At 36.9% G+C, this 20000-nt stretch overlaps 1 protein-coding gene across 4 annotated transcripts in view; it reads right to left on the reverse strand.

The window, feature by feature from the left end:
* LOC134160466 (histone-arginine methyltransferase CARM1-like) overlaps positions 1-20000 on the reverse strand; it is a 57504-nt gene that overhangs the window by 22699 nt on the left and 14805 nt on the right. For 2 of the 4 annotated variants that reach the window (XM_062612494.1, XM_062612495.1), the window contains exons 2-4: positions 17470-17595; positions 5081-5187; positions 4788-4892 (exon numbers count right to left, since the gene is read on the reverse strand). In XM_062612494.1, coding sequence (XP_062468478.1) covers positions 4788-4892; positions 5081-5187; positions 17470-17595 — 338 coding nt within the window. The remainder of the gene's footprint in view (positions 1-4787; positions 4893-5080; positions 5188-17469; positions 17596-20000) is intronic. The other 2 variants (XM_062612496.1, XM_062612497.1) reach the window with 2 other exon arrangements.

Below are 20000 nucleotides of genomic sequence, written 5' to 3' on the forward strand. Positions count from 1 at the left end.
TTTGATCCCGGATGTGAAATTCACAAGCTCATTAGGTGATTTAAGGACCTGGAACCTCCTAAGATTTCAAAGCACTTCAACCATGAAACCATGCTGCAATCCTGATACAGTCTCAAGAGTCAGGAGCAGAGAAGCTTAAATATAATAGAGATTTAGAATAATATTGAAGTTCAGTATACCACTACCTACCCCTACCCCTAGTCTGGCTTTCTCACTCTTTGAAAGGGCTCTTGGTGATAAATTCGAATACTGTCTGTCAGAGGTAAGCTATTTTAGGATAAACTGGGAGTAGAGCTTGGATTGACTAGTTATGCCTATTGAAGCTTAAACGAATTAGGAGAACTCATTCAGAATCTAATGAATCTGAGGCTGTATTCTTCATATTGATACAGCAATTCTTACTGGTATATAATCCTTTATATTTACTCTTAGAACTGTGAGAGCAAGTCTCGAGAAGGGCCACGAGGATGATCAGGGGACTGAAGCACGTCCTGTATGAAGACAGGCTGAGGAAGTTGGGGCTGTTCAGCCTGGAGAAGAGAAGGCTGCGTGGAGACCTCATAGCAGCCTTCCAGTGTCTGAAGGGGGCTGTCCTGGGTTCAGCAGTAGCAGTCATTTTTCCCCTTCTTGGTAGCCGGTGCAGTGCAATGTTTTGACTTTCAGCTCGGGAACGGAGCTGATAACAAGCGATGTTTTGGTTTGGCCAAGGACTTTGTGAGCCTCATGCTCTGCCAGGGAGGAGGGGAAGCTGGGAGGAAGCAGAGACAGGACACCTGACCCAAACTGACCAAAGGGTATTCCATACCACAGCACGTCATGCCCAGGATGCAACTGGGAGTTAGCCGGAAGGGCTGGGAGACTGCAGGGTTGGAGGAGGTATGGGTCGGTGCTTGGTTGGGCTGAGGGGGGCAAGTTATCGGTCGGCTGGTGGTGAGATGATGTATTCTCTTCCCTTGTTATTTCCTTTATCATTATTATCACTGGTGGTAGCAGTAGTGATTTGTGTTATACCTTAGTTACTAAACTGTTCTTATCTCAACCCGTGGGAGTTGCATTATTTTCGATTCTCCTCTCCGTCCCTCTGAGAGCAGGGGGAGGGCAAGAAAAGGGGGGGAAGTGAGCGAACGAATTACCTGACTGGGTTTAAACCACGACAGGGGCCTATAGGGGTGCTGGGGAGGGACTCTTCATTAGGGCACTGTAGTGATAGGACAAGGGGTAATGGGTTAAAACTTAAACAGGGGAAGTTTAGATTGGATATAAGGAGGAAATCCTTTACTGTGAGGGTGGTGAGGCACTGGAATGGGTTGCCCAAGGAAGTCGTGAATGCTCCATCCCTGGCGGCATTCAAGGCCAGGTTGGACACAGCCTTGGGTGACATGGTTTAGTGCGAGGTGTCCCTGCTCACGGCAGGGAGGTTGGAACTTGATGATCTTACGGTCCTTTCTGATCCTAACTATTCTATGATTCTAGTCTCATTAATTTTTTCCAGCACAACTCAGATAACCTGTTGCTTTTTCCCATGCAGGAATATTTTTCAAAGTATACAAAGCCTAGAATAAGAAAAAAATATACTTCTTCACCAGATACCCCTTCACTATAGGCAAAAGTGTTTGTATAATAAATCACTACAGAATTTAGGGAAGAGGCAGCAAAAGGGAATCTACTGGGGGGATGCAAAATAGATAGAAAATATTAAGAGAAGTAACAATTGAATAAAACTTCCTTCAATAATGCAGGTATTAAAATAATTATATCCTTTTTACCTTTTTATCTCACTGCCATCATTAAATACCTCTGCCTGCCTCATAGTTTCTGGGTGTAGGATAGATGCTGTATTTCCAATTCATCAAGTCTCAGCACAATGGGTTTTTCAGGTTCTTATAGGAAAGAATTTTGCCACAATACAGACAGTTAATTTTTTTCGCTACATTTATTCTAAAAATCACCATTTCTCAACAGAAGCAGGAAAAAGAAATATCATTTTCTAAGTGGGTGGCCAACAACATCCAGCCTGTAATAGTCTTACTATTAGCTATGCTGTAGAGAAGCCAAGGCACCTCCAACAGCTGGGAAAATAAATAAACCTAGAGCAAATGCAAGCAAGCTGTACTGCTGCACAGCAGCAAGATTTCCTACAGAGACAAAGAGTATGCAAAACCTGAATTCCTTAGTGCAGAGTCAAAAATGGAATGGATATGTTACATACAGGATAAATCTGCCTTTTGCAATATAACGTGGGAGCCTCCTATTTTGCAAGAAAACTGTGGCAAATAAGATTTTCTCTCTGCTGTTTCTTTCACCATGTACTCAGGTTACACATTCCAGTACAAAATTTAACTTATTAATGACCCTATAAGCTCCACTTACCCAGCTGGTATCATCCAGTACCACATGCTTTGGGTTTTGATTCTGATGCCTATAGAAAACCCGAGCAGCCCTGTGCACATCACTAGTTTATTAGCCTCATTGGATTAAATAAGAGAGGAGGACTGTGTCAGGCCTGAAAGAAATTACAGGAACTGAAAACCTATTTGTTTTATTTCTATAAAGGTTTGTTTCATTTATATAAAAGCAGGTAGTTTAATTTTTTTAAGAAGCACAGTTTACCTAAGTTGCATGGCAAATAAAAATTATCAGCTGCATTTGAATTTGTTACTAAACTTAATAGGGAAAACATAGCGATCTTTAAAAAAAATCACATTTACAACTCTCCTCATTTTGGCTATAAATATTGGCTACACCTTTAAGGGGAAATGTTTTGTCTGGCATTTGCTTATAAGTTACTAAAGACTCTTTTTCTGTGATACAATAAAGCCATTTGCCCTGGTGTAAGCTGAAGTCAGAGGCTCCTTTTAAGGGACACTTAAGGGACACTCCTTTAAGTGCACACAAAAACATGAGAGAAGGAAGGGGAAAAGGAGAGAAGACAAAAATACGACAACAAGGTAAAAAAAAAAAAAATTACAGCTTAATTTTCTCCACTGTTTTTATTTGCAGTCTGCTACCCAGACATCATAAACTGAGCTCACGTAGTCACAGCTGACATACTGAGACCTAGAAAACGTAAGTCTGTAGTAAGCAGAGACTACTGCTTACAAATTGCCTATTTGCTTACAAAAGGTCACATGTAGTCTAATGTTTTTTGCTGTTTTTTACTATTTTATTGAGAGGTGAACAGTGTCATAGCAAGATATGCAGATGACATAACATCCACTGATTAAAGAGCAGAGAGCTAGCAAAGACAGGCCATAGGGCAATTCACAGATAAATTAAACTCAGTGCTTATTAATATCATTTTGTGGAAAATGAGAGCTGTTTGTATACCATCCAAGTTCTAAATGAATCATCATCAGCAACAACGGTAGCCTAGGCACCGTTATCAATTGTTTGGTGAAGATCAAAGCTCAATGGATAGATGCAGTCCCAGGAAAAAAAAAAAAAAAGTCAAGATTTCTGAAAAGTACACTAAAGAACAACTAGGAAGTTAGAATTCAGCAATACAGATCAATTCTATGGTACTGTCTACACTGCCATGCATAACTCCCACCAATCCTTCCAAAACAGGTGCTGCACAGTTCATGGTGACTTTGAAAAAAGGGGGCAGGAATGCTAACAGGGCATGTACAATTTCTTTATATAGGAAAAGGCAAAGAGGACTGAGAACACTGACTTCAGAAGAAAGACTATCTAAGAAGAGACTACACAAATTGACACAACGAAGGAACAATATAAAAAAAATTAGAACTTCAATCCTCCTTTGCCTCACAACAACATAAATCAAAATGACAGAGTTAGAAAGCAGATAAATTAAAAATCTTACTAAAGGAGATACTTTTCTGCATAACATGTATTGTGAAATTTGTTGCTGTGTTAAGCGTGAATCACAGAAAAATATACATGGGGACTGATGCTGGAGAGGGTCAGAAAGTCTCTAGTTAATGTAACTAATAGAAAAAAGTAAAAACCTACTGTAAACTGTATTAGCCCTATGTTTTGCATTTCAAGGAGCATAAAACAAAAGAAATCAAAAGGCAATTTAATCAGTGTCTGGGCAGCAGATTATTCTATGTCCCCCCAAGGTAAGTTTTCTTCTGTCTTCTGCTGAAGTATCTGGCTTGGAAAGTCTGGGGGGCAAAGGACTAGATAAAGTAATAATTGTTATATTTATTACAGTAGTCCTCAAGATCTATATACATATTTCAGAGATTAATCTGGCACCTGAAGTCACAAGTTTCTGCATTGTATCCAAATCTTTGTCTTTCACAAGTGCAGCCACAGCAGACACTTACGTGCTGTCTCAGTTTGTAATGATTGTGGGGTGCAAAAACATTCAGTGTACACCTCCATGAAAGAGACATAAAGTCAAATACCTTTGTGGGTATTTGCAAAAGACTATGTGGCACAATAGCAAACACACAGTCAACAGTTAAGACAAGGAAACTAATCCTGTATATGAGCTCGAAGATGCCAAATAGGAATAATAGCCCAAAATGTCAAGAAAGACATATATGTAGGTTCCCTGATTGTCACAGAAGACAGCAAAGGGATTTGTAGTTCATGTTTGGCAACGTCCATCCTGAGTACGTACCATCAGCATCATGCTTTGTCATCCATGCACTTGACAGTAACATTAATAATGTAAAGCACACATGAATTAATACATTCATGCACAAAGTCCTAGGTGAGAAAATGCTACAGTCTGATCAGTGTTGCTCTACAGGGCAAATTGATGTTTAGAGCCTAAGCAGCATACTTGAACATTTAAGACTCTCAACAGACCTTACCTTGTCTACAAAATCTACGTCGTTCTGTAGGATAGCTCTGTGGTAAGTTGCTGTCCTCACAAAATCCTGCATCATATTCTGTTGTTGAGACAGATAGCCATAAAACTAAAAGTAAGAAGTTGAGGAAAAACAGAACAAAAGATAAAGTCCATCTTCTACCAGTCTTGCCTTAAATTACCAAGGTCCTCACCACCCTCTGAATAAACCTAAGCTATTGTTCTAACTGATCTGGTGACTGAGGTCAAACAAACAAAAGTAACAGATTTCACAAACTGGCACCAAAGTTTCATTACCTGAAAATACTGAAGCGCAGATGCTTCATCTGTTCGCTGACTGAACGCAGAGCCCTCCTTATTTTTGTTACGACATTTCTTCAATGCATCTGAAAATGTGCTGTATTCTGGAAAACAAACATAGCAAAAACCACAAGGACAAGTAAATTAAGATAAACATCCAGTGACAAGATAAAAGCACAGTCACACAGTCACACTGAGGAAAGCTTCATTTGGCTTCTGTTTCATAAGTACATAGTAAACAGTTCCAATTTCGTTAAAGAGGCAAGAGCTGTTGCAAAGATCTGGCCAGCACTGAAAGATTTAAAGAAGCACCTGGATGCATGCAACAGTGCTGTCAAGGATTCAGGTTAGCTAACTCCAGCAAATAAAAAAATTTGCATTGATGAATCCTAACAGAGTAGTGGCTGAACATGAGCCTCAATCTACCATTTCAGGTTAATCTACACTAAGCCAAGCTCCACACAGAGAACCACCTAAGGTTACTGTTGGAATGCATGGATTTAAGTGAGAAGGTTTACAACCTAAAATATAGTATTCAAATTCCATTGGCCTAAAAAGCCAGGCTAAGGACCACGGATTTTCCTTTAGATGCAGACCAGCTCAAAAGCTCAGAGTTATAGCCCTTTGGCTTCTGTGAACAACATCACTTCTGACACTAAGTAACAGGAAAAATCATGTGGACCTAAAACCTGAATAACCAGTTCACACAAGCACTTTTGTCTCCATCTTCTAAGATCAAACCAATCCCTCCAAGCATAAAGTAATTTCTTGATGTCTGAAAGAAATGCACATGCCAGTAAATGGAGAAAGTATCTAGAAAAAACACTGTAAGGAGAAATTGTCAGGGGGGAAACACAGATGACAACAATAAAATCAGGGATGGAAATCTTGCATCTTCTGTTCATAAAAAGACAGGAGAAGATAGAGAAATCAGGCCACATTCATAATTTGCTAAACCAGAGTCAGGAAACTCCTGAAGCTGTTCACAGATTTTCAAATAAAAATAACATTTGCCTGAAGCATGTAACTGTGCACGTGCTAGGTGCTCTGATCATCTGGAGATAATTCAGTAACTCAATACTTTCCATGGCCTTTAAAACAAAGGCTCTGAAGATAACAGAAACAATTTATAAACTTCTCAATACAATAACCAAGGAGAATTTCCTTCATCATTTCAGAAAATTTCAAAATCCTAAAAGCAGAGATTTGGTTGTACTGATCATTTTCTAATGCAGAAAGCTGGCATATCAAAAGGGAAGAGATGTAAAAGATAGCAAGTGACTTTCCGCTTAGCTTTGGATATCAGGGCAAGCTCAATGTCAGGCTGTTTGGACATGAAAACAAGGACTCATGTTTACAAAACCCAACAGAAGGACGATTCCTGACAAGTTATATTTAATGGTGAAAAAAGTATTTTTGAGTAGGGTCTTGAGAGAAAGATCCTCAGTAGAAAATTTTAAATTCTCCACATTTTACACATTCATCTGGGGCTAACACTATGAGAAAAAAAGTATTTGAGCATAAAAACAGAAATATACAATTAGTTGCTGTTTGGTGGGAAGTGAAAAATCACTCTAGCAAAAAAAGCAACAGCAACGAAGAACAGTTGTTTACAACTCATCCATGAAAATTTAATGGTTCCACCACTGAGAAATCCTTATAGCCTTGTCTGATCCTGTACTGACTGAATTAATATACTATGAAAAATTCCCTTACAGCACAAATTTGCTCCTCTTTTCTTTTTCTCACCTGTTCAGTGGATGTTAGTTTATCCTCAGCATACATAAATCAAATATTCACCAAAAATATTCTAGTTACTTCTACTTACTATTTGAAGGAAATTACAGTTAAATAGCTACAAACCAAGGATCAGGTTGTAAGGAACAAATTACTGTTGCAGATGTGAATTTGGGATTTTGTTTTTCTGTGGAATGCAGTCAAAGAATTCAAAAGAAAAATCTCTTAGGGAATGCAAATTGCCTAGGTATTATTCATAACAATTGCTGCTTGTTTCAAATATTGTCTAAGAATTCAGACACACGTTCACTTCTGTGACAGGGCAAATTGCCAAATAATAAAACTCCAGCATCTAATACAGAAGTATGGAATTATTGTGAATACACATGACACAGACACAAGAAATAAGTTCAAAAGAAAGACATGGTAGAGCTTGAAGGAATTCTCACAAGTAAGGACTCCCTACTACAGAGAAGAGAAACAGATTTGTTTTCTTGTTTTCTTTAGTATGGACAAGGAACACCAGGTTACTTTGTTTTGTAGACTGTCCCAGAATAAAGAAAAGAATTTATCTCATCTATTTTCCATACCAAGCAAGCCTATTTTTTACATCCAAAACCAATTTACAATAGCCTGTCTTCTCTCTATTTGCTTTTGCAAGCAAATACACTAAGCTGCTTGCTTTCTATATTTTCTGTAAGTAACTTCTTATTATCCAATACCTCATCCTGCTTGTGCTATGAAATATGGCTTTATCTGCATATTGATCAAATTCCTTAAAATGAAATACAATTAATTAATTTTGATCTTCTTAACAACTTGGGAACTTAATCTGTCATATGTACAAATATATCCAGAATGAATCTCAGCTTTTATGAAAACTGGATTTTCTTGTTTGTTTAAGGTAAGGGGACCAGAAAAGGATCTATACCAAAACCAGTTTAGCTCATGAACAGGCTAGAATATTGCTGGGTCATATACTTTGGAACTATTTATTTTGCAACCAGGACTCAACCGTACAGAACTGTAAGTCAGTAAAACATTCTTTTAAGAACAGAGAAATAGTAATTTTTGTTAATCCTCAGCCCTATATTCTACATAAAGGTTCTAGCAATCTGTATATCTTTTGCTTTGATGCTGACTTGTTTTCTCATCTCAGGATCCCCAAATCTTCTATCAGCTTTTCAAAAGTAAACTCAAGTATATGAAGGTTGTTGCCTGGTAACCTAAGCATAGCGTTTCAAATGCCACCCCTTCAAGATTCTTCTAACCAGTCATGAGAGACTTCTTCTGTTACCAGGGGCTCTGCCTGTTGGTTCATCTGTAAAGGAAAAGGACTCTCTTGCTTACAAATTTTTCTGGGTTATCAGAGGTTATACTTAAGCAAAAATTAATCTATCCTGTAAAATCCAAAATTAATGTTCATGGAAGGAGGGAAAGGTGTAAGTGCTCCTTGATACCCTGCTTCTTTATGCTATGAAGCCATCTCCTTTCACCCTCAAAACACTTTCTCTTGGGAAGATGTCCGTGACTATCCTTGAACAGTTTTGGCTGTCTTTAGAAAAATAACTTACAAACTTCTCCGACTGAAAAACAAAACCTCACCACCCCAATCACTTAAATCAATCTAAAGTTTTCCACTAGAAGGTTGAAAACAACTTGAAAACTTTTCAAGTGTTATGACCGTGTTCTGAGTGGCAAATTAATGAATTGAGGCTTTAAAATGTAAGCAAATCTTACACTGCATTTACTCTTTCCCATGCACTGTAAGACCTCCAATAACTACCCCAAAAAGAATTACCTGATATTCTTGAGGACAGATGTAAGCAGACATTTATTGCCTTTTCATCTATACTTTTTCAGTATCTCAAACCTCCACTCAACTCAAAATTCCCCCTCAAACCACAGATGTTTCTTTTTCAAGAAGCCTCATCTGGATGTTATTCTAAAAATAATGGAAAATACTGGATTGAATACTGTGGAGACAGTGTTCTCATGGGAGAATGGATAAGTGGTACATGAACTCTGAATAATCCCGAAAGATACAGCAAGGCCATGAGAGGCCAGAGGAAGCTTAAGCAAGCAAGATAAGAAGAAGCTGGAATTCACTGAGTTATGAGAACTGTGGACTGTTGGCAAGCTTTCGAGGAAAAGTTCTCACACCTGTGCTTAATCAATTATATGTTAGCCACTAAGGGTCTTCAAGACATGTATCCAATCATAATGTGCCAAATCACTGTTAAATGCATGTAAGAAATAGTATATAAGGAGTTAAGGCTTTGCAATAAATGGCTTTTGTCTGATCATATTGATCTCTGACTGCGTCCATATTTTTTCTGCAGCAGAATACGACTATGAGTGTGCAGCCTAATCTAGTTTGGGTTAGCTAATCCAGAAACTGGTTTATTTCCAGCACAATCGAACAGGGTGCAGAACTTGCCCAAGTTCTGGGTGCATCTAAAAGACCTGCAGTCACTGCACTAAGTACAACACAGCAGTGAAATCTGTGCTTCTTACTAGCATGTAAGAAAAGCTTCTTTGGAGCAAAATTTATGTTACAGAACAAATTTGCTTTCAGATGAAAAGTGCCAGCTTCCCCTTTTTTCCTAGCCCTTGAGAGGGTAAGGAAAACTCCCACTCTTCTGGGCTGAAGTGCTTTCAGAAGGAGCTTTTTAAGGAAATAAAGTTCACTTGCAAATAATGTCAAAGAACATAAAAAAATATAATCGTCAGGCATTTTCTTTGAAAGCCAAGCTTCTTAGGATTTTTATTTAGTTCTCATTCTCCCCTCCCCCCCCCCCCTTTTTTTTTCAAAAAAAATCTGGAAACATACGTTAATTTGAAAACTTTTACCTTGACAGAAAATGGTAACTGCTGAAAAACTGAGGCATTTGGCTGTAAAGTTTTGACTAGCTATGCAACTCAGCTAACTTATATTTGCTGTTGGACATTAAACCTATGTTAATCAATTATAAAGTCTGATAATTTGACAGAGATATTCTGCAGATATTACTGCACTGATTGATAGCCTAAAAACTCAACTGTGTAAAAGCTGAATAAAGGCCAGTTAAAACTGATTCCTTTGATCAAAGATAACAGGCACATCCTCCCAAAAAGCCCTGCGTCTTGTGTCTGTCTCAAACTAGTCCCTTCCCAAAAAAGGAGCAGAAGATCCAGGTGCCTGTGGCACTTCCTGCATGCACATTCATTCTCAGCTCCTGGTAAATAGTTTAGTGGTTACACTCTGAATATGCAGAACTGCTGTAATGAGTTCTCTTTACAAAATGCTTATCCTCACAGCAGAAGACACAGACACACAAACACAAGCTATTAACATAGTGCACCTCATCCATCTGCTCAGTACAGATGGTGTCTCTTACTACTCCAAAGGGGAAGAGGGTGGAGAAGGAACCAAAAAAAAGAAAAGGTTCCAGTGGTAAACCTGGCTGGCTCTTGAGGGAGAAAGGGAAAAAAAACCCAAACCAAACCAACATACTAGAACAGGGGAAAGATTAATGAATTAATGAATGAAGTGAAATAATTAATTAATGAAATGGAAAATAAACTCGGTGCGGAATAAAACCCCACAAACTTCACACAGCAGCAATCCAAAATAATGTTACTAGGAATAAATCATTAAATAAATGTATTTTACCAACAGCTGTTATGTTTTCTGATCTAAGGAGATTAGCATAACAGTCATGGAGAAGCAGCATTCCCGCATTATTTTGCAATATCTGCTGCAGCCTACTGCTAAAATCTAGTACTTACATAAAGCAATAAATTTGGCCTGTTACTGATGAGAGGTGTATGGTTGTAACTTTGACCACATTTGAAAAAATTAATGGAAGTCTATAACTTATCAGAAGACCATATCAAATGATTGGATAGGTCAAGCTGTCTCCTGTAAACAAGTGGGTTACAGTCTTCCAATTAGAATAACGGAGTTGCAAAATAAATAATAAAATGTCTGGTTTGCAAAAAACTGAAACATGCGGTAAAAATATAGTAAACTTACCAAACCAGATTACTATCCCAGGTGTCTGAGGCTAAAACATTATTTCCAAATGAGGAAGAAAATCTTTATGCTTCTTCTCAGCTGTATTACACTTCAGAAACTCACAGTGATATTTACTACAGCTGTCCTAATAGAATCCCAATCGCATTCACCACTTAGACTCAAAAGAAAAAGTTCCCAGAAATCCCTAGGTTTATACAAATTTGGCAATATTTATTCAAAATATTTTTCTATTTCTGTTGTACCTTTGAACCAATTATAGAGCTTTTCATTGCCACAAATTGGATTAATGGGATTCTGTTAATTTTAACAACTAATTTCCTAATATTTCCATCAGCCATAGATCACTTTGTCGAGTACATTACTAAATATTAAATCAGAATTCGCAGACCAGGTCACTTTGTAAGTAAATTTCTGCAGCCTTCTTTCAGACTTTTTGAGAGTCTCTATTTGCGCAATGGGAACAGTTTTGTCCCAGACACAATAGTGGTTGAATCATTTTAAGTGTCAGCATGGGAGACCTAGATGCTTAGAAATTCGGCCATTAAGCACTTCATCAGCAGACAGGGGACTCAGTCAATAGGTCATTTTTATGGGAAACATGACTGGTGGCCTTGTTTCTTTCCACATCAGGAACTGGATGCCACACGTTTCAAATCACATAGGTAAGTTTCTTAAGTCATACTTTTTTCAAAGCAAAAACCTTTTCTACTTTTAGTACCAGTAATAAATGTTTTCTTCAGTAAGCAGAAAGCAAAATATCGTATCATCTGCCAGCTAAATATCCTAACTAAAATTGCTTTTCTTTAAATAGACCATTCCACCCCTTAGTGATTCACATTTATATAAAACAAAAATTGAGCCAAGTTGATAAAATGGTTATCATCAAGAAGATTATTAAAGTATCTTTAATTTCAAGTTGCAACCACACTCCAAAGAAATGCAAACTAGCAGATGTGAAAGCTTCCTCCAGTGTCAATCTCACACTAAATACATTACTAAAAGAATAGTTATGATTTGTAAAATGCTATTTTAAAGTTTATAAGTGTAAATGTTTAATATCCTTTAGAACAGCCATTTCAGTTTTATTAGACGACAGAAAAATGGGGCTTTAAGGTGTAATCAAATTTACATTAATGTACAAATTATTGTGATAGTGCAAAAACTTTAGAAGTTAAACTATACCTTGGGAACTATTAAGCTAAAAAACATTAGATCCTTTCTTTTATTCTTCTTTGAAAGAATGACTGATTTTTATGTAAACAAGCTTCCTCAGAAACAATTACACTTTAAGGAAGGAAGATGATTTGGCTTAGTACAGTATAATTGTACTAAGTATAATTGGATGAAATGTAAATATTGTAAGTATATATATTATATTCTACTATATATATCATATATAGTATATATAATATACTATATATTATAGTATATATATACTATAATAATAATATAGTAATATGTAATATTATATATAATTATACTATATATATTATACTATGATAATATACTAAGTATACTTACAATACTTAGTATACTTAATATACTATATTATATTATTTTACTATATATAATTATATTATTATACTAAGTATAATTGGATGAAATGCAAATATTGAGATGGATATCGCTGGTGCGACTGGTTCATTTATGTCTTCTAGTTTTAAATAGCCAGAATGCTAGAACTAGAATTCTAATTTTAAATAGCCAGAAAGTCTTGATACGTAAAAAGTCTAGCAGTGCTTAGTGAAAGTCTCTTCTGAACCAGTGGCCATGGACATGCCTCACATGAAAGCACTATCTGGTAGCACTGAATTAGTGGCTATTAAATTTCAAAATGCTGCCAGCATTTTCTAAGACATACCCTGTCTCACTGGAATAAACTACTGCCTGTTTCAAACAATTATCCACCCACCCACTCCCAATCTATTCCACTCTTACCAGAACAATAGAAATAAATGGATTTTTAAACACTGAATGATTGGACAAGCTACCAATACAATCATGTTGCCACCTTCAACACAAAACTGGTACTGCAGTTTTGCAATTTACAGGCAGGCAGATGTAGCAAAACTCAGATATAGCAGATAGGAGTAAAAAAATCTAGAAATTTAGAATCCTTCATATAGTATTTTTTTTTAAATTGTGGGAAAATTATGGTAAATCACATTCCTATAGAAGAAAAAAAAAAAATTCAGATCCTATCTGGAAAGCTAAACACTAATATTAATTAGCAAGAAAGCAGCCCAGAATAATTCCAAGGAAAATAACAGAATGTTATGAGTCATTCAAAAACACAGTAAAAGCAATTGACCATTTTCAAATCTCCTTTATTTTGTCCTCCCAGGAATCTGAATCAATCAACACTTTAAAATGCTAATGCTAAAATAATTCCCAAAGAACTGTTCAAGCAAAGCCCAGAGAAACAAAAGGTACTCAAAATAGTGCCGTAAGTGATTAGGTCATACCCTGTAGATCCTACTACCTTGAACTCACTCAGTGAGTCCTCAAAACACCACAAAACTTGTGAATGTCTGCCTCTAACTGGATCAAGAAAAACAATGGCATTGAAAACCATAGACTGAAACAACAGCAAACCCAGAGATTTAAACAGTGAGACTAACAGACACAGCAGAAGGCATGTTCAGGCTGTCTTCTCTGTTGAGATTTGCAACTAGACTAGCAGTCTCCAAAATCACATAATGGGTATTTGCTCTTGCATACTACAGTCCCCAGCTCCAAATATGACCTTGAAAACTTTTATCAGACACTTAGTTCTGTTGAATTGAAATTTGATCAAATCAAACTGATTGCTTCATAATCCCAAAGCCTACACAGTGTTTGGGACAGCCACATAAACAAATTAACTCAGAGAAAGCACATAAAAAGCCTAGAGGCATTTTGTGACAGTGGAGTAATTTAGAAACTGAAGTATAACACAGAACCAAAGTTCATACCCCAGAGATGAGAAGTTAGGTATTACAACTGTGCACGTTGCATGGCTTAGAAGTCAAAACCTTTTTATTAAGTCATTCCAAATAGTTGACCCTCCTACCACTCTTTTAAGACTAGCAAATCCTGGACTTCACCATCATTGTGAAGTCATTTACAGTCAATGCATTGAATAAGTTCTCTCAACAAGTTGCACTTCATTGTTTACTCAATCACCCTCTGCAAGTTTCAAGCTGTAAGATTAAAGACATTTGTGAATGTAACTGTTTTTAAATTAACTCAGATAAAACAAGTTTCAGGTAACCAAACTATTTTCTTTCCTTTTGTTTTTCTGAAAAACAGAATAACTACTTTATCATAAACCAACAAGCGACCACAGAGTCATTTGGTCCTTTACTTCATAAAATTTATTATTCGACACAAATTCTTAATTTGATGAACAGATTCCTTGCAATCTGTGGGTCTTGAGGCATATCTGTCAGTTGTCCCCACTTACAGTGCTTTGATTTTCATGACTGAGTGGTCTCAGTACACACTAACCGGAATCCTTCTGAATTAAATTTAACAAAAATAGTTCAAAGTAAACACACCCTTCGTTCTTGCCTCATGCCCAAATCAGCACAGTTTGCATACCAAGGCCCCAACACCGATTGCTCTGTTCTACAAGCTTGTTCCTTCTGTTCTCTATGACTTGCTAATGGAATCATAGCTCATTAGATCCACATGCAATTACATGAACTAATAATTTTGGGGGAAAAAGATCACCGTAAGACATACCATGTTCCTTTGCTTAAATTAAATATCAGTAACAGCATGTATGTTTGCACATATAAAATAAAACATATGCTTTTAATATATTTCACATATATGTATCCACAGACACATGTACTCATATGTCTCTAGCCCAGTTCTGTATGTGGAGATCTGCAAGTACTGTATGCTGAAAACTGTAAATAGCGCTTTTTTTCCCCACATATATTATGCTTCTGTGCAAGTGGCATAGATATTAGAGATGGCAGACAACTTTCAAGATGAGTTGTGCTACTAAACCAGCATCTACAGACACCAACTATTGGCATGTCCAGTGCCTGGATACACTGTGAAAGTGGCTGAAGACCAGGGTTGAGGTTTGAGGAGAAGAAAGGAACATCCATTCTATCGGGACACCAAAACAGCAATTCATCCTATGCTTATGAACTAAATCCGTGCTAAATTAAGCAGGCCATTTCCACTGAAGAGTAGAGAGCTACATACCAAGTCTGCCACAGATGAGTTACAGACTGGTTGGTTGGTCTGTTACAGATAAATGATGCTTGGTTTTGAAAGAAGTCTGTAGGCTACTAACTTTCATTTTATTGCCTGCTCGATCCTACTCAGATGTTTAACATATGTTCAGCAGGAAATGAAATATACAGTCTATGATTTATGACTGTCAAATTGCTGGAACCAGAACAACAATCCTCTGTGTGCGCATAAGCAGGGCATGAATTTCCCTCTCATTCCTCACTCCTCATCTTCCTCTACCTTTATAAAAGACAGAGGACTTAAAATCCCAAGACTTTTACAGTGAATTTTTGTAACATTTTTAAGAGATGGAAAATTAATTTTCAGTCCATTTTTTGATCACAACATTATTTTTTATTATACACACAAACATTTGCAAACGTAGTTTGAGAGTAACAGCTATACAGCAAACAACAAAAAGATTAACTTCTTCCTATAGCCTTAATTTCTTTGTAAAAACATATGACGTTCTCAAGACTAGGTGCTGTTAAGTAACTTCCAGCTTAATGGAGCACCCAACACATTTCGTTTGCCACATAATCTGAAGAGACTTTGACCAACCATTATATTTCTGCCATTTTATCAATGAGTTGTATCATGGACTAACAGGTCATTTCAATTTATTTTCCCCTGAGCTTTAAAGATGGAAAAAATATAGAAAACACACGATTTAGTAATTTTAACAAATAATCAGAAGCAATAAATTGAGACTTAGCTGTATTGTTTTTATCTATTTCACAAAATGTAGTTACATAAATAAACTAAGCACAAATCACCAAGGAATATAGCTGAAGAGAAGCATGAACTTACTAAATCATCAAGGCACTCCTCTCAGGAAAAATTCCAAACTGCACATAATTTAGATGGATTTTTTTTTCCAAATACTTGTTTGTAAATGTGAGGAAGAGCACTAACAGAAACTTCTTTTGCCTTGGGATCTCGAACAATCTGTGCCTTTTGGAATCAGAACCTTCCTTGACAGGCAATATATGGTAGGGATTGCAGACCAAAGAGTACTGAAAAGCTTGCCGGAGTCCTTAATTATTGGTTATTAATTATCTCAGCAGTGAGCTAATAACTTGCTAAACTACCTAATCTCAATTATTTCTTCAGTTATGATGTGTGTGTCTGTAAAAACAGTTGTATTGCAGTCTCAAGAGAAAAAGCTTAATGGAAGCACAAACCTGAATTGTAACACTCAGATACATAGATAAAAAAAAAAAAACAACAAAACAAAACAACAGACACTCGCAGTCATTCTTGTCTCACATTTATATTGTTTTAGTAAAGTAAGAGGTTGAAAATGTGAATAGTTTTTCTTGATGGATACAGACCTATAACAAGGTAGGACTTCAAAGGCTACCAAGATTTGTCTCGCAACTGAAAAAAATCAGGTTAAACACTACATTTTCTGCCTGAAACTCAAGATTTCATTTTTGTTTCTAGATGACACAGGACTAGCAACTCATTACACAAACCCGTCTACATTCAATTGCTCATATCTCAATCCATTAAAACAGCATCTTTAAAAAAGCTGCCAAAAATCTAATCTAATTGCTCCATGTTTCATTTTCCACACAATATAAAATACAAATAATGATAATACAAATAATGTCCTCCTGGAAATAATCAAACCTACTGATACAGGCTGCTATATAAGAACTCCTGATTATTGCTAAAGGGGAAGTTGTATGCTAACTGTAGTTACAGAATTTCAAAATGAGTTGTGGCCATGCTGCGCACTACTCAGAATAAATAGGCAGCCTTCCAAATTTCCTTGCATAAAAACTAAGACCGCTTTCCCAAAAGTCGATACAAGCACATGAGGATAGCACATATTAAATAGTCTTAGCTGTTGGATTTACAAAAACACAAGTCAGGTGGAAGTAAAAAATACAGATCGTAAAATTCTACTGCAATAGTCATGTTTCTAAAACTGGGTTGAGTTTCTTTTTCACACACAAAATAGATATCCTAACAACTGCAGGTGTATGTTAAACTATCTCAATTAACTATACAGGCAAACAGATCTGCAAGACGTTTCTAAATGGGGAACAACAAGTGGCAGTTTGCCCACACAAAGCATTACATTTACCAGTTATTACAGTTTGTGAAGTCAAGTTATATGAATGCATTATCTGCATTTGCTTTCTTCAGAAAACTAATCTGCAGTTGTTTTGCAAAAATGTTATGTTCACTATGTGGGTGGTCCATACTCCCCAAAAGGCAGAGGAAGTGGGTGAGAGGCAAATGAAGAGGGAATTATCATAACAATATGTAATGTTTAAATAGCCAACATGAAACAGAGGTAGAAGACAACATACTTTGAAGTGAACTTCAGCAATACAGTAGCACAGCAGGAAGGAGAAGATGCTCAAATTCAAAATGTACTTACCGGATTGCGATTTGAACTGAATCAAGGCACTGTTGTATCCCACTGTAATTAACAAAGACTGTTTTCCCACACGACAATATTCAGTTTCTCTGTTAACCAGGCATTTAAACACACAGACTCCATCAGCTGAAGGAAAAAAAATACTTTAGAAAACTTTTAGCAGTTAAAACCAAAACCACATAGAAAACTAGATGCCTCTGATTAACAATACACATAAGTATGTATTCAAAGTACAGAACTTGGCAAAAATACACTAAACATGTTCCTTAAGACAATTTTACAGAGAGCTACAGTCTCTATCCCACTTACCATCCACAGTTCCTTGAAGTTGTCCTGTCCTCAAAAGAAAGAGAGCTGACTAAATTAATTTTTACCTAGATCCTAAAAAAGTCTTAAATTAACACTTTTTCTACTACTTTTGCTTCTATTATCTTATGTGCTGATGTCCTTACAACCTCTAGATTTCCTACTTTGTCAAATTAAATGGCAAGGTGAAGAATCAGGGATCAATTAGTTTGACTAAATGAGGAGAAATGAACCGACTTTTTCTAGCAAACACACATTATGTACCGCATCACTTACTACAGCTATCAATAAACCTATGATGCAAGAAAAACTAATGCAATTTTTCAGGCAATGAAGAACACATATGTACTTCAGAGCTACGAGCAGCAGAGGTCAAGCCTGTGGCCCCTGGAAGGGGGATCCAGTATCAGAGGCTTAGGTGATGCAGTACACACTGTATCACTACCAGCCTCACAGCTGTCAGGTGGCAATTGTGTGAGCACACCAAGATGCACATCATCACTTTCACAAACCTGAAACAGGTCTGTCTCAAAGGAAACTTAATGAAAATGGCAGCTATGAACATGAGGTACAATAGGTAAAGCTTTTAAATTATCAGGGGTTTGTGTTATACATATCTTCATCACTCAGGAAGCAAAGCTCCATGACTTAACATCCCTAGAACATTCTTTCATGCATTTTATTTCACTTTGCTGTCAACAAGTGTCTATTATGCTTCTCCCATGCACATTGTATTCTTCTGGAGACAAACGTTAAAATAAAACACAATACCCACCATTATCAGGAAAAGTAAAAGGCTTAAGGCAAAACAGAAACAGAAAGAGAAGTAAAAGTTCACAAATTGGCAGTAACAGAAAAGTGATACACTGCAATATACTGAAAAGTATGCAAGAGAAAACAACTGAAGGAAAGCAAGACTGAAGGGGAAAAAATACACATCTTGAAAAGCAAGAGACATAATAAGTTGATTATTATTAAAAGCTTAGTTGAAAGCTAATTATAGACTGCTGAGCTATGTTATTCTGCTAGCAACATTTGAAGGACCAGACTAAAAAGGTACATAAATGCACACACCATACAGGCACTCAGTACATTTTCTGAAGTCGTGCTGTGATGAAAAGGAAACAGAACAGAGACAAAAGCCACTATATGATGTTCACAGAAGCATAAAAAGGTTTGGGTGTCCACAGGCAGGGACACCTTCCACTAGACCAGGTTGGCCAAAGCCATATGCAACCTGGCCTTGAACACTGCAGGGATGGGGCAGCCACAGCTTCTTGGTGCAACCTGCCAGTGTCTCACCCCCTTCACAGTAAAGAATTTCTTCCTAATATCTAATTTAAATCTATCCCCTTTCAGCTTAAAGTCAATACCTCCTTTCCTATCACCACAGGCCGTAGTAAAACACCTCTCTCTGTCTTCCTCATAAGGCCCCTTTAAGTGATGAAATCCCACTGTAAGGTCTCCCCAGAGCCTTTTCTTCTCCAGGCTGTACAGACGTAACTCTCAGACTGTCTTCATAGGAGACATGCCTCATCCCCTGACCATATTTGTGGCCCTCCTCTGGACCAACTCTAACAAGCCCGTGTCTTTCTTGAGCTGTACTTTAATGTAGAGCTCCTGTGAACTTACAGCAACCCATTCCTCTCGGAGGTGTCATGAGACATTGAAATGTACTCATAAGTTCATTACAACTTATAAAGACTATTTTTTCATTTGAAAGACTGGGCCTACACTTAAAAACTACCTGTGGGTTTTTGTTTATTTGGTTTTGTTACTGTGAGCTGTTATTCAGCAGCTATGGAGCAAACACTTTGTCAAAAGATTTTTTAAAATACTATTTTTCCAGATCAAATTTTGGGATAAATGTTCACATTTTTCTCAAATACAGCAACATGAGTGTAACTAGATGCTGATAGTCCAATCCTGGCTAATAAGTGACTGTGGTGTGGACTACAATGGTATTGGTCTAAAGTTCAAAGGCAAGTGTATCTCAAAGTAGTTACAAAAACACATCTGTACTTTAACCATTGATTAATCTTGAAGTACTCATAGCAGTATCAGGGAAAAAATTACTCCAGTTTTAGGTGCATGTTAAGAAAGTAGAATACGGTACTTAGGAATTTTCACTTCCAGATGTCACTTAAGTATTCCTATAACCCACATTTACACTGAGCTAAGGGCCATTTGGAATCAACTTGGTGAACAGTTTGTTCCAAAGTCTC

Source organism: Pezoporus occidentalis, unplaced genomic scaffold (assembly GCF_034315485.1).
Source record: "Pezoporus occidentalis ecotype Australia unplaced genomic scaffold, CSIRO_AGI_Poc_V1 ctg16, whole genome shotgun sequence".
Taxonomy (NCBI): Eukaryota; Metazoa; Chordata; class Aves; order Psittaciformes; family Psittacidae; genus Pezoporus; species Pezoporus occidentalis.